The sequence below is a fragment of the Drosophila subobscura genome, chromosome A (genome assembly GCF_008121235.1).
Source record: "Drosophila subobscura isolate 14011-0131.10 chromosome A, UCBerk_Dsub_1.0, whole genome shotgun sequence".
Lineage (NCBI taxonomy): Eukaryota > Metazoa > Arthropoda > Insecta > Diptera > Drosophilidae > Drosophila > Drosophila subobscura.
This window is the reverse complement of record NC_048530.1, coordinates 16,820,497-16,833,248: the sequence shown is the minus strand read 5'-3', so window position 1 is coordinate 16,833,248 and position 12,752 is coordinate 16,820,497. Positions and strand designations below refer to the sequence as shown.

Sequence of the window (12,752 nt, the reverse complement as noted above, 5' to 3'; positions counted from 1 at the left end):
ACAAAACCAACAACAACAACAAAACTGTCAAAGAGAAGAAGCAGCAGCAGCAGCGAAAGCGACACAAAGCAGAGACTTCGATACGCTCGCATTCGTTGCTGTTGTTGTTGTGCAGAACGCGTGGACGACAGCAAAAGAAAGAAAGGCTGCATCGACCACTTGCATACCCTAGCAGTTGCTATATGTATGTACATACATATGTATATGGTCTTTTGATTACACTCATTACTCGTTCATTTAATGATCCGTGAATAAAAATGTAAAATCAGCAACAAACCAAATAAAAATGTAAAGTTTTGCTAGCCCAAACATTTCCAATGTAACTTCGAAGCAGCAGTTGGACTTTATACTTCTAAACAAGAAGCGAACACTTTTTGCTAAGATTTGGCAAAGATGTTTCCCGCTGCCTGTCGATCGGTGGGGTCGTAGTACCTTCCACGCCGCGGTCACGTCTACAACAATTGAGTTGTCTTAAGTGGACGTGGTGGATCGCATTACCATGTTATTTAGCGTTCATTTAATGGAGCTGTAAACTGTAAACTGGTCGCACACATGACCTTGAGGGGGGACATGGAGCATTGACGCACCGGCAGACTGCCACATAACCTTAAATAAAACCGAGACCGAGGTGTTAAATGAACAATCCAAATAGTTCCAAGTTCCATTCAAATTTGTGGATGCACGGAGCTACGTATGTATGTATATGTGTGTGTGTGTTTGCATGTCTATGATAATGTGCGGCAGGCGTTCTTGGCACCAGCGACCTTTAGTGCACAAAGTTCAGCCAGTTGCTGCTGAATCATTTGCGAATATAATTAGCCAGAGTAGTTAGACGCAGCGGCAGAACCAGCAGCAGAAGCAGCAGAAGCAGCAGCAGCACTTAATGAAGCCAAGTAAACTATTGGATCGCATTTGGTCGAAGCTAAATTGTAGATTTATATTCTGACAAATAATACGACCCATAAAAGTAGTAGAATGTGCAATCCACGCAAAAATTCCTACACAAATAAAGGAAAGCTAAAAATGTTGCCTTTGCTTTTTCTTTTCTTTCTTTCACATTTTCTGTCTCTACCTTTCATCTGGCAACACTGTCCTATGTCCCATTAGCAAATATTCGGCAAATGCTGCACCATGGTAATGGTAATGTAATGCTGCAAAAACGCATTGCGATATCTGAGATCTGAGTGGAGTGGAGTGGAGTGTAATGGTATTGTGTAAGCCAAGCGACTCTGTAGACTCTGTGGACTGTTGTGTACTGTTGATGTGGATGTGGATGGGTCAGCACAAAAACCGCATAATTAAACGCCGCAAATTGCGACACACATACTAAACAGTTTCTGTGCAGTCACCTGAAAATACATACAAACACACATCCATACATACTAATTCCCTTTTGGCTGCATTTTGTCGTTTTGTCGTTTTTGTTTTCTGATTTGAAACTGCAGTCGTTGAGGCACAATGGCGCCATCTGCTCACCCTACAAAGTATAAATCGTGTAGTTTGCTGGTATCACAACAGAGGGCGCCACCTGCGGCAGGTGCAGATCTGCATCAAAATTGGGTTCGTTTTCATTTAGAACTATTTTTGCCAAGCCAAACAATAATATATACATACATATGTATGTAAATGATGGCAGAATGAAGACAAGAGTCAAAGCGCAGAATCCAGACTCCAACTACCAGTTCCAATACGAAATAAAAGTCCCAAATCGGCTAGAGATTTCCGTACATTCAGAATTGATTTTAATTTAGCATCTTTTGCTTGCCACATTCGGAATACTTACACTCGTAAATACATTCAGAATAATAAATATATTTATAATTGTTTTTTTTTATATTTATTTATTTATTTCCATTAGTTTATATTTTTTAATGCCGCAAAAGGTGCGTGAAGGAGTGGGGCAGGGGAGTAGGATGTAGGGGGGGGGCTCAAGGTAGGTTTCGAGTAGAACAAGGAGATTTCTGTACACACCTCTCTCTCTCTCCCACACACGCATTTCTCTAACTCTCTCTGTCTCTCCTTCTCCGTTAGTTCCTCCGAATGAGTGAAAAATAAATCAAGTTTCGTTGGACACAATTTTGAGTATTAGAAATAATATTGCAAATGGATATAATCGAACCACCGCTATCCATTAGGCATTATCCGTGTTATCCGTTTTATCCGTTTATTCGCTAACTCCTATCCGTAATGCTCTACCCTAGATAATATCAATTCAGCGGATTCCCTATCCGTATCCGTATCTTCATCTGTTTCTCTCATGTGAGTCTCGTGTTCCATATCCATGTCTGTTCCGCTCCATTCCGTTCCATTCCGTTCCGTCTGTTTATGTTTATGTTTCTCATTCATATTTAGCATCTAAGTACACATCAATACGTTTAGTTTTATGGGTGAATAGTCTCAGGGATTTGTTTCGGTTTGTTTTGATTCTAAGTTTGATTACGACCATCCCTTGGCATGCCTTGGATAATGTTTCATTTCATTTCATATCCATTTCCATATCCGTTTTGCAATTGTCATTCCCATATGTAGACATCAATAGCATCTGACTAATTACGCTGGAGTGGGGGGCAGCTACATTTATGGATACGAGTTAAGTTCGTCTACAAATATGTCTGGGAGTCATCCTCCATGCCAGTGCACCAGTAGCCGGGCAACTCTGCCTCCCGCTCATCGTCCGAGTCGTCGTACTCGAGCGAGTCTGGCTCTGGATCGGACTCTGTGTTGGTCCGTGGCTAAAACGTTTGGGCATTGCGGCAGACGCCACAGCCCAGGGCGAACTCCTCGCCGGTGGGCGGATGCATTACGTGCAGCGGGCACTCGTCGCCCAGCAGCTGCTTGGCCTTCGGGCCGGCTGGGCACTGCGGCAGCTTGATCTTCGGTATGTTGGTCAGCCGCTGGAAATCGTCGTGGCACGTGTCGCAAAAGTGCGTCGTGCCGAAGCAGAAGAACACCGCCACCGAGCAGCAGTAGCGGCACTTGTACTCGAGGAAGTCGGTGCCGTGCTTGGGGCACATCTGGGCGCGTGCCACATCCGAGCAGCCGCCGCACACGAGCTCCTCGGGATCGAACTTCTCGCCGATCTCCGCGTCGCAGCGCGCCTCGCCGCCGTAGTACGCCTTTTGGCACTTGAAGCACACGTAATACGCATACCGGTCCATGGCCAACTGCGTCACATTCGCGTCCTTGCTCTCCGTGTCCTTGACAACGCCTTCGTACTTGATGCTGTAATGATTTTGGCATAATTATAACACTAATTGGGAAGTGGGTCAAGTGTGGTTCTGCGCACCGCATCAGCGCCTTGCGCTTGACATCCTGCTTGAGGGCATTGATCGGCTGCAGAATGTCGCCCAGCAGCGGGTGGTGGATGTCCGCCTTGCAGATGGGGCACAGCGAGAAGCCAAACGTGATGCGTGGTCCGCTCCAGCGCTTCTCCAGCACCGCCTTGCAGCAATGAAAGTGGAACACGTGTCCACACTCCAGCTGCAACAGAGAGAAATTGGATTAGGACACGTTTCTGGCGGGGATTCGCAGAGTTGGAGTTGCCTCCACACTCACGTGTATGGAGGGGGCGCAGGAGACTGCCTCCACGAAGCAGATCATGCACATGTCATCCGCGTCCTGCGTGAGCTTCGGATCGTGCTGCTCCTCGGCCAGCTCGTTCTCCCGCGCATGGCACACGTGCTGCAGGCAGGGCAGACACTTCTCCTCGCCCACAACGCCGCCGCACGCATGGCCGCAGGGTTTCGTTTTGAGGCAGGAATTGGCCGCATACTCCTGGCACTGCGCATCCGCGCACACATTGCCGATCTCCAGCAAGCCCGAGTTGCCGGTGAGGCCGCAGAAGCGGCATCGGCCCACCGCCTCCTGCGGCCCCGAAATGATCGTGTGGCTGCCGTCGCGGAACTCCACCATGGCCTTGAGCGTCTTCGAGTCGGCCAGCGCGAGCAGCCAAAAGAGCTTCGTACGGCCGCACGACTCATGCAGCTCCACGCGTATGGCCTCCTCCTCCTCCTTGCAGACCTAAAAATACAAATTTGGAGCTCGGTTTAGTGCCTCGTTGGGCGTGGCCTGGACTGCTCTCCACCCACCGTTCGCTTGTGCGCCCGAGTCTTGCGATTGAGGTGCAGAAAACGATCGCAGTCGCCGCAAAGGGAGCCGCATGTCTCGCACTGAATGATGGCCGCCGTCTCGCCATCGTCGTGATTGCTGCACATGGGCCGGGTGTCGCACACCTTGGACCACTGCCCCGACGACAGCTTCTCCACGTGGTCACGCTCGAGGACACAGAGGCTGGCCAGCGCCAGCCACAACGTGGACGTCTTGGTGCAGTGCTCCGGCGTGCGATAGATCTCCTCGAGCCGCGTCAGATTCAACACGGACTCGGCAATGGCCGCCTTCGTCGTCTGCGACCACTTCTCGCTCAGCTTACCCTGTGGAATGAGGGGGAGAATCGTCAGGGAAGTCCCAGGAGTCGCTCGATTCAGACTTACGCTTGCCAGATCCCGGATGAGGCCAATAATGCTTTCGGCCTGCTTGGTGGAGATGACGCCGTTGAGGAACCAACGTTGGTTGAGATTCCGCTTGGACTCCTTTCTGGGCGGCGCTGCCAGCTCGAACTGGAAGGGATCGGCGGCAGCGGCTGCGGCAGCGCCCGATGTGGCCGGCACTTGGGCCTCGCCTGTGGGCGGACGGGAGCGCAGCTGCTGCACGGACAGATCGAGGGAGCTGCAGAGCCGCACAAAGGCCGGCGTCTTCTCCTGCTGTCCCTGCTTCTGCTGGCCTTGGCCCGAGTTTCCGCCTCCGCCTCCTCCTCCGTTGCTGCCTGCCGTGGCCGCTGTGGTCTTCACTTTGACCTGCAGCTGCAGGGACTTGGCTATGACAGCCAGGAAGATGTCCAGCAGCCCCAAACGACTCATGTCGAAGTCGCTGCCGCTCTGGTGCGCAATGCTGTAGTCGGCCGGCGGCAGCCGCTGCACGCCCAACAGATCCGCGAAGCTCTCCGGCGAGATCTCGGGCAGAATGCGCCGCAGCAGGGCCGTCACCTGGCGCTGCACGCGATCGCTGCCGGTGTGCAGCAGTCCCAGCAGATCGCGCAGCAGGCCGTGCTGCTGGGACAGATAGGAGCGACCCACGACGCTGCCGGACAGGGCCAGCACCATGCTCAGCATCTCGAAGCAGTACGTGTCCGGCGCCCGGACGCTGCGCTCCGCGCTGCTCTCCCCGCTGCCGGCGCCAGCCTGCTGCGGCAGCGGGGGGCCCGGCAGGGCTGCGGCCGCCGCCTCCATGGGATTCCTGAGGTCGTGCGCGAGATTGGCCAGCTCCCAGTCCTCCTTGGCGCGCAGTGCCTCCCGCCGGATGGCGTGCACAATGTGGACAATCACCTGCTTCTGCAGATGCGACAGCTTGCTGCGCGAGAACAGAATGCCGACCATGTGCTCGCGCAGGTCGAGGGAGTCGGCCAGCAGGGAGCTGCCGCCGGCACCTGCAGCACTCCCGCCGCTGCTGCCGGCTGGGCCGGGCACCTCCGGCGGCGGCTCCTCGCTGCTGCGCACGGCGTTCACGTTGCTGATGAGCTTGCCAAACACCTGGCCGGTGATCAGGCGAAAGACGCGCAGGGTTTCCGCCTCGCAGATCTGCTGCTGGATGTGGGAGGCATGACTGAGCCGCATGTAGGGCTTTGGCTCGCTGCCAAAGGGTTCGTCCAGGCCCAAGCCCAGACCCATGCCCATGCCCAGGCCCATGCCCATGCCCATGCCCATGCCGAGGCGCATGCCCTCGCCAATGGTCTGGAACTGTGGCCCCTGCTGTCCCTGCTGCTGGATGGGCAAGCCCAGCAGCTTGATCTGGCGCACGCGCAGCGTGTTCTCGGGCCCGTGCAGCTCCAGCCGGAAGTGGGTGCAGCTGTCGTCGCTGATCTTGGCCGAGATCCAGGTGCACGCCTTCGAGTCCACATCCACCGACTTCACGAGGTTCGTGTCGCCCAGCGACTGGCCCGCATAGAAGCCGACATTGAGGACTTTGTTCTGTGGCGAATGGAAGGGAAAATGCTGGAGTGATTCTGCGCTGAGATGCTTCCGCCTCCTGCGAGCGACTCACCTGAATGTCGCGACTGTTGTCGATGTGCACGAGCAGAAAGCGGCACGCGTATGTCAGCCGGATGAGGGACACTTCAATGATTTTCACCTTGTTGCGGTCCTCCTCGTCGCTCTCCCAGAACGTCTCCGTGGAGTTGTCCGTGAGGGACTCGGCCATCGCCGGCCGCGACGACACGGCAATGTCGAACATGCCGGCGAGATCTGTGTAGCAGATGACCCGGCCGCCGGGTCCGCCGGGTCCGCCGCTGGACTGATTGTGCTCGACGACGTCGCAGTGGGAGTCGGACTTGAGCAGCGTGGACACGGCCATGGCGTCGTTCTGCTCGTCCGACTTCGACAGCATCTTCGAGATGTTGCCAAAGACGTGGGAGCTGTGCAGGAACTGATGGTCGGCCTGCCGGAAGCGTATGCCAAAGCACTGGATGGCCACGCGCTGCAGCGGCGAGCCCGGCGGCAAGTGGAGCGTCAGGTCGGCCACAGACTGCAGCAGGACGTGCAGCGACTGGGTTATCAGATGGGCGAAGCGGCCGCTGATCTGTGTGTACGCTGCCGGATGCTCCAGCGCCATGTCCGGCGACTCCTCGTACCGGCCATCCGGCAGATGGGTGACGGCCGTCTCCAGCGCGCTGACGAACCACCACATCAGGTCGTGCAGGCACACGCCCTGGGTGACGCTGCGCAGCAGCCAGTTGAGCGCCTGCAGGGAGTAGCTGCGGCACACGGAGATCCTCAGGCTGCGCCGCATGGCCGCCCGCAGCCGCTCCAGCTCGTGCTTCTGCGTGATGAATGCCATGGCAGGTCGGGACAGCAGAGAGCTGCCAGCCGCTCCTCCTGCTCCTCCGGCTCCTGAGACTTGCTCTGGCCCTGGACTGTGGGCCTGGGCCTCTCCCTCTGCTGCCGCGGCCGAGGTGGAGGCGGCCGTTTGCAGCACAGTGACGCTGGCCAGCAGCTTGTGCGGCACAAGGCGTCGCAGGTGCTCCGACGGGTAGCAGATGAGCCGCGCGCCCTCGCTCTCGCTGCTCAAGTTATTCCTGCGCCGGTAGACAACCTTTGGCGGCGTCTCCTGCTGCTGCTGCTGCTGCTGCTGCTGTGGGGCCTGTGGCTGCTGCTGCTGTGGCAACTGCTGCTGTGGCGCCTGTGTTGCTTGCTGCACCAGCGAGGCCCAGCCCTGGCCCATGGAGTAGCTGCGATGGAACTTGGACACGGCACCAGCGGCGGCGGCGGCGGCGGCTGCTGCGCTCGTGCCCGCTGCCAAGGGGCCACCCACATCGTAGTTGTTGGGATCGCACGACTCGTACGAGATCTCAGAGAGTGGCTGCCCAGGGGGGGGGAAGAGAGGGAGGATGAGCATCATTGGGGATTCAATTGGAAGACTCTTTCGCTTACCCTGTCGAAGGCATTGTCGTTGGGTCCCAGGCCAAACATCTCGTAGGGCGGATCCTCGTGCCCCGCCGTGCCCAGGCACTCCAAGCACGCAAAGCTCTCGGGTGCCAGCCAGAGGTTGTCCGGGGCAGTCGGTGGGCCGCCCACAAAGCTCTTGCGAAAGGCTCCACCCACACCCGCGCCGGTGCCGAACTTGGGTCCGCCGCTGAGGCGTGCCATGCGGCTGTTGCGGCTGGTGCCGGGCTTCAGGTCGGCCACGCCCAACGGATGGTGCGGATGATGATGGTGATGATGATGCTCAATGACCACCGGCATGGCCATGGACTGGGGCGAGCGACGCGCCAGAACGTTGCTGCTGCTGCTGCTGCTGCTGTTGAAGCTGGAGCACAGCTCGAGCAGGAACGTGGCATTCTCGCGCATTGTGGTGTAGACTTCGGCATTGGCAATCAGCGTGGAGCGCACGCCAAACAGATTGAGGACATTGTCTGCAACAGGACAAAGGAGAGATTAGAGCAAAGGAACACCCCTGGCGGCTGGCAGGACTCACCCTCTGCGGAGTGGGCCTCCTGGCCGCGGGCCACGCTGTTGATGTTGTTGGTGCTGCGGCAGCTGGCCAGGTAGCGGTCGCGGCACGTGTCGCACATGAGGAACCAGGAGGAGGCACCCTTGCCACCCTCGCCGCAGTTGCCCGCCCAGCCCTCGCAGAAGATGCCCACGGAGTTGTAGCCCTTGCCCTTGGCGGACTTGCCGCAGCCCGGATGGGCGATCCGCATGTGATATGTGACGGGCATGGGCAGGAAGAGCTCGCAGATCTCGCACCAGCTGCCGTCGTCCTTCTTCTTGCGCTTCGTCTTCTTGGCCTCCTTCTCGCCGGCCCCCGCCGCACCCTGCTCCATGTGCTGGCCGCCACCTGCCAGCTTGCCCTCCTTGGCCTCGTGCCCGTCCGCGTGGTGGATGGGCGAGAGCAGGCGCGGCTGGCGCGGCTGCTCGAGGCCATTCGTCTGCACAATCTGCACGCAGCCGGAGCAGATCTGCTCCCACAGGTACACCAGGCACCGCAGCGCCGGCGGCAGCACGCTGACCATCTCCGGCAGTGCCTGCAGCTTCTGCTGCTGCTGCTGCTGCTGCTGCTGCTCGTCGGGGGAGGTGTTCTTGCGATGCTTGCTGCGATTGTGCAGCGAGCTGTTGCCGCTCTTGGTGAGCGTCTCCAGCGTGGAGGGCCGTATGTTCAGGTAGTGCCCCGCATTGGCCACCTCCACCGAGTGCCGCTGCTGGGCCTTCTGCTCGCGGGACAGCTGCAGCCGCGCATCGCCCGAGTCGCCGCGGCGCGTCACCACGGTGGCCCCCTCCTTGGGCAGCCCGGGATGGAACTTGAGGAAGCTGGCACAGGCCATGGCATCGTGGACGACGCCCTCGTGCCACAGCAGAGCGGCAAACACGGCCCGAATGCTCTCGGCAAAGGACGGCGGCATGGCCCGCTTGATGGGTCCCATGGCGTTGCGCTTGGAGCTCGCGCAACCCGACGTGGAGGCCACGGCGGAACCAGCAGCTGCGGCTGTGGCTGCGGCTGTGGCTGCTGCCGATGTGGATGCCAGTTGCAGCTCGCTTTGCTGCTCCGTGCCCGTTGTCGTGGTCGTTATCTGCAGCAGACTGAGATCATCCTCCAGGCCGGAGACCGCCTCCTGCACGGCAGCAGCTGCCGCGGCAGCCGCCACCCCAGCGGCCGTCCGACGTGGCGTGTGCTTGGGCGTCGACAGCAGGGCCGCCGTCTGGCTGGCGGTGTAGTTGGGTCGCCGCATGCTGGCCAAATTGAACTCTGGCTCGGCTGCTGCTGCTGCTGCTGCTGCTCCTGCTGGTTGCTGCTGCTCCGGCTGACTGCTGCTTCGATTGCCATTGCCCCGCATCGATGGGCAGGGCGAGCCAGAGCCAGAGCCGGAGCCAGGGGAGTGTCCCTCCTGGCCCATGGCCCTCACCATTTCCCGCACAGAGACACCCGCGTGCTGCGGCGGGGACTGCGAAAATGACGCCTCCATGTGGCCGGGCTCCTGGGCATGTCCTGGATGATGGGACTGATGCTGATGCTGATGCTGGGCACCCTCGATGGCATCGCCTTTGAACCATTTTTGCAGGGCCTGCAGCCGGATGGCGCCGCCACCGACCACACCGGCAATGGCAGAGCCGAGATTGGCGGGCAGAAGCTCCGTGGCCGCCACCGCCGAGGAGGAGGACGACGACGCTGCTGCCGCTCCCGCCAGTTCCGGCTCCCTCTCCCGCTCCCTCTCCCTGTCCTGTTCGAATGCTACAGGCGGCGGGGCAGACGCTCCTGCCAGCTCTGGCTCCAGTTCAGCTTCCACGTCCACATCCTGGTCGGGTTCTCGCTCCATTTGCTGCACTCGCTCTCGCTCCTCCCGCTCTCGCTCTCGCTCCTTTTCCCTCTCGCGCTCGCGCTCTCGTTCCCGTTCCATTTCTCGTTCTCGCTCCCTTTCGCGCTCTCGCTGACGCTCCCGCTTGGTGGGGAAGAGGAAGGGATTCGTGTTGACGGGACCGCCCAGGAAGCGGCGCTGGACAACGGGCGACTTGGGCAGCACGGGGCTCGGTGGGGGACTGTGCTCGGGCTCCGGCTCGGGGCTGGCGTCGCCGCTGCAGCCGCCGGTGGGACTGGCTGGCGCCAGAGCGCTTCCCTGGGCATCCTTGGTGCCGCCTCCTGCGTCCAGCACGGGCTGCAGCAGCACCTTGGCCAGGTGCTGGTTGAACTGCAGGCACCAGGCCTCCGTGGGGTACCAGCCCATGGTGCAGTGCTGCCGGATGGACTCCGTGGACAGGCGCAGCCAGATGCCGTCGTCGTTCTCGATCTCGTCGATGAACGAGATGATGCCGCCCAGCCGCACCACGCCCACCTGCTCCGACTGCAGCGTGGGATGGGAGCGGATGCGGAGGCCCGCGCTGTGGCGCACCTGAAAGCGTCGCAGCTTGCTGGGCGCCTGCGGGCGGCGCGTGGCGCTGCTGCGCTGCGTGGGCGGCGGCAGGACTCCCTCCTTGACCTCGACGCGGTAGACCTCCTCCAGATGGATGCCGTCGATGATGACGGCCAGGCAGTAGCCGCCAACGGAATTGGGCGTCCACTGGACACTGAAGGTGCCGTCCTCCATGTCGCGGGCGCTGAGCGTGTCCGTGGTGCGCGTCTGGACGGGGCTGGAGTAGCGCAGCTCCTCGAACGAGTAGTTCGTGAAGGGCTTCATGAAGGTGATGGCCTTGAAGCACATCCGCTCCTTGGTGGTCACCTCGTAGTTGAAGCGCGGCGGCGGCGCCACACCGCCCAGGCACGCGTCCGTCGCCGACGTGGCGCAGGAGGCGCGACGCATGCGCAGTATATTGGCGCCCCCGACACCGCCCGGTCCATGGGGACCCGGGCCCGTCGGTATGGCCTTGATCTCCACCTTCAGCTCGGGCACGAGCACAGCGTCCCCATACTGGTCCCTGATGGTGATGGTCACCTGGGTGGGCCAGCCGTAGCGCAGTGGCTCCGTGATGGGATTCATTTCGCATCTGCAAATGGCAAAGGGCCAAAGGTTAGGCCCTGGAAATGTGGGGCAGGGGGGGATGGTGACTCACTTGTTGGGATCCAGGCGGGACTCTGGCTGCAGCCAGGCCGCCAGTCGGGCACCCGAGGAGCCAGGTGCACCGCTGATAAAGTCCTTAAGGAATTGCCGTTCATTGGATTGTGAGCTGCAAGAAAGACACGAAAGTCGGTTCAGATAAGGCTCAAGATAAGGAAATGCACGGAAAATCCCAACCAAAAATGGCGTTGCCTTCGTTTGCTTATCGTCAAAAGAAAAACAACCTTTGAAGGCTGCACTTACACAGAGCAAAGGGAGAGTAACGATTATGTCTTGATCTGTGTAATAAAACTCAACTGAAGTCAAGACAAAATACAGGTAGATGTACTGCATTGGAGGGCATTCACTTCGCTCAGCTTTTGATGAACTCTTTTGGGGGTGCAGAGCGATTCCAATCCATTTTGAATCCAATCAGAATCACAGCATCAAAGCGGTCACACCGCTGCCTTCCGCCGAAGAGCGGAAGGAGTGCAGCACGTAGGGGATAGACGGGCGAGAGGAACGAAGCGCACCGAACGCACGTTCGTCTATCGCTTGTCGCAGCAGGCGGTGCGCTGCCCGATGCCCGATGCACGATGCACGATGCGTTTGTGTGCGTGAGTCAATACAATGCGTGATCCAACACGCACGGACATGTGCGAGGCGAGAGGGAACGGGAACGGGAACCGTTCCATCTCAAATGCAGGGCATATGCAAGATAAGATAACTGCTTATGGATCGTCGATGACACGCCTCCACCAACCCACACGTGTGAAATTGATTTCATCAGAAATTCAACAAAATGATTACACCTCACATGTGAAAGTGCTGATATTGTAGGAGCACTTTCGGTTTTAAAACTTATCTGGCTATAGTTTTTGTACAGGATCCGATCATTGTGTGATGTACAATCATATTTAAAGGAGTGAAAGAGAGAGAGAGTAGGCAGCGAAGGCACTTGAAGACCTTTAGGAAATCGAAAGAAAGGGGCAGGAGGCTTATGTTTGAGTGGAAACAAACATGGAAACAAAGCAAATAAAACAATACCAAACTAAATAAATACAAATGAAATGGAATTGAAAATGGGAATCCGAATCGGAATGGGAATGTGGGGCCAGAGTGAAGTTTTCCAACGAAAATGATAATGTCAGCTCCACCACCACCATGATTACCACTGCGCACATGTCTGAGGGAGATGCAGACAGAATGAGCAAGGCAATGCCAACCCTGCGCTTCACTGGCCAAAGAGAGAGAGAGGGAGAAGAAAGGAATGGAAAGGGGGAGACACAAATAGCAACAGCAACAACAACAACAGCAAGAACAAAGGAAAGCAAACCAAGTGTTGCCGCAGCCTACCTGTGGGAAAACACGTTTCCACTGCAACTCCAAGCCCCCCCGCACCCAACACCAACACACACCGCTTAACTCATTCAGCAGCTCCTGCCCAAGCCCCACCCCACCCCTTTACGGGCACGCACTCACACGAATGGAAATAGAGCGCAGCGGCGGTGCAGGGAAACAAGTTGGAGTTTGGAGGCCATGTTTATCAACAGGTAGGTAAGGCAGTCAGTCTCTCTCCTGTGTACTCTCTCCGCTTCTACTCTCTTGCTCTCTTAGGGCTTTGCGTCAAGTGGCAAATGTGTATGCATGTATGATGTATTGCATGTATCCCATACCT

At 57.9% G+C, this 12,752-nt stretch overlaps 1 protein-coding gene across 1 annotated transcript in view; it reads right to left on the bottom strand.

The window, feature by feature from the left end:
* Window positions 1-2,275: 2,275 nt before the first annotated feature.
* Window positions 2,276-12,752, bottom strand: part of LOC117903847 (E3 ubiquitin-protein ligase highwire) — a 40,533-nt gene continuing 30,056 nt past the window's right edge. Inside the window, exons 14-22 of the mRNA XM_034816305.1 lie at window positions 11,091-11,204; window positions 8,026-11,024; window positions 7,482-7,963; window positions 6,097-7,410; window positions 4,491-6,023; window positions 4,089-4,430; window positions 3,556-4,020; window positions 3,287-3,480; window positions 2,276-3,222 (exon numbers count right to left, since the gene is read on the bottom strand). Of these exons, the coding sequence (XP_034672196.1) occupies window positions 2,733-3,222; window positions 3,287-3,480; window positions 3,556-4,020; window positions 4,089-4,430; window positions 4,491-6,023; window positions 6,097-7,410; window positions 7,482-7,963; window positions 8,026-11,024; window positions 11,091-11,204 (7,933 nt within the window). The 3' untranslated portion in view covers window positions 2,276-2,732. The remainder of the gene's footprint in view (window positions 3,223-3,286; window positions 3,481-3,555; window positions 4,021-4,088; window positions 4,431-4,490; window positions 6,024-6,096; window positions 7,411-7,481; window positions 7,964-8,025; window positions 11,025-11,090; window positions 11,205-12,752) is intronic.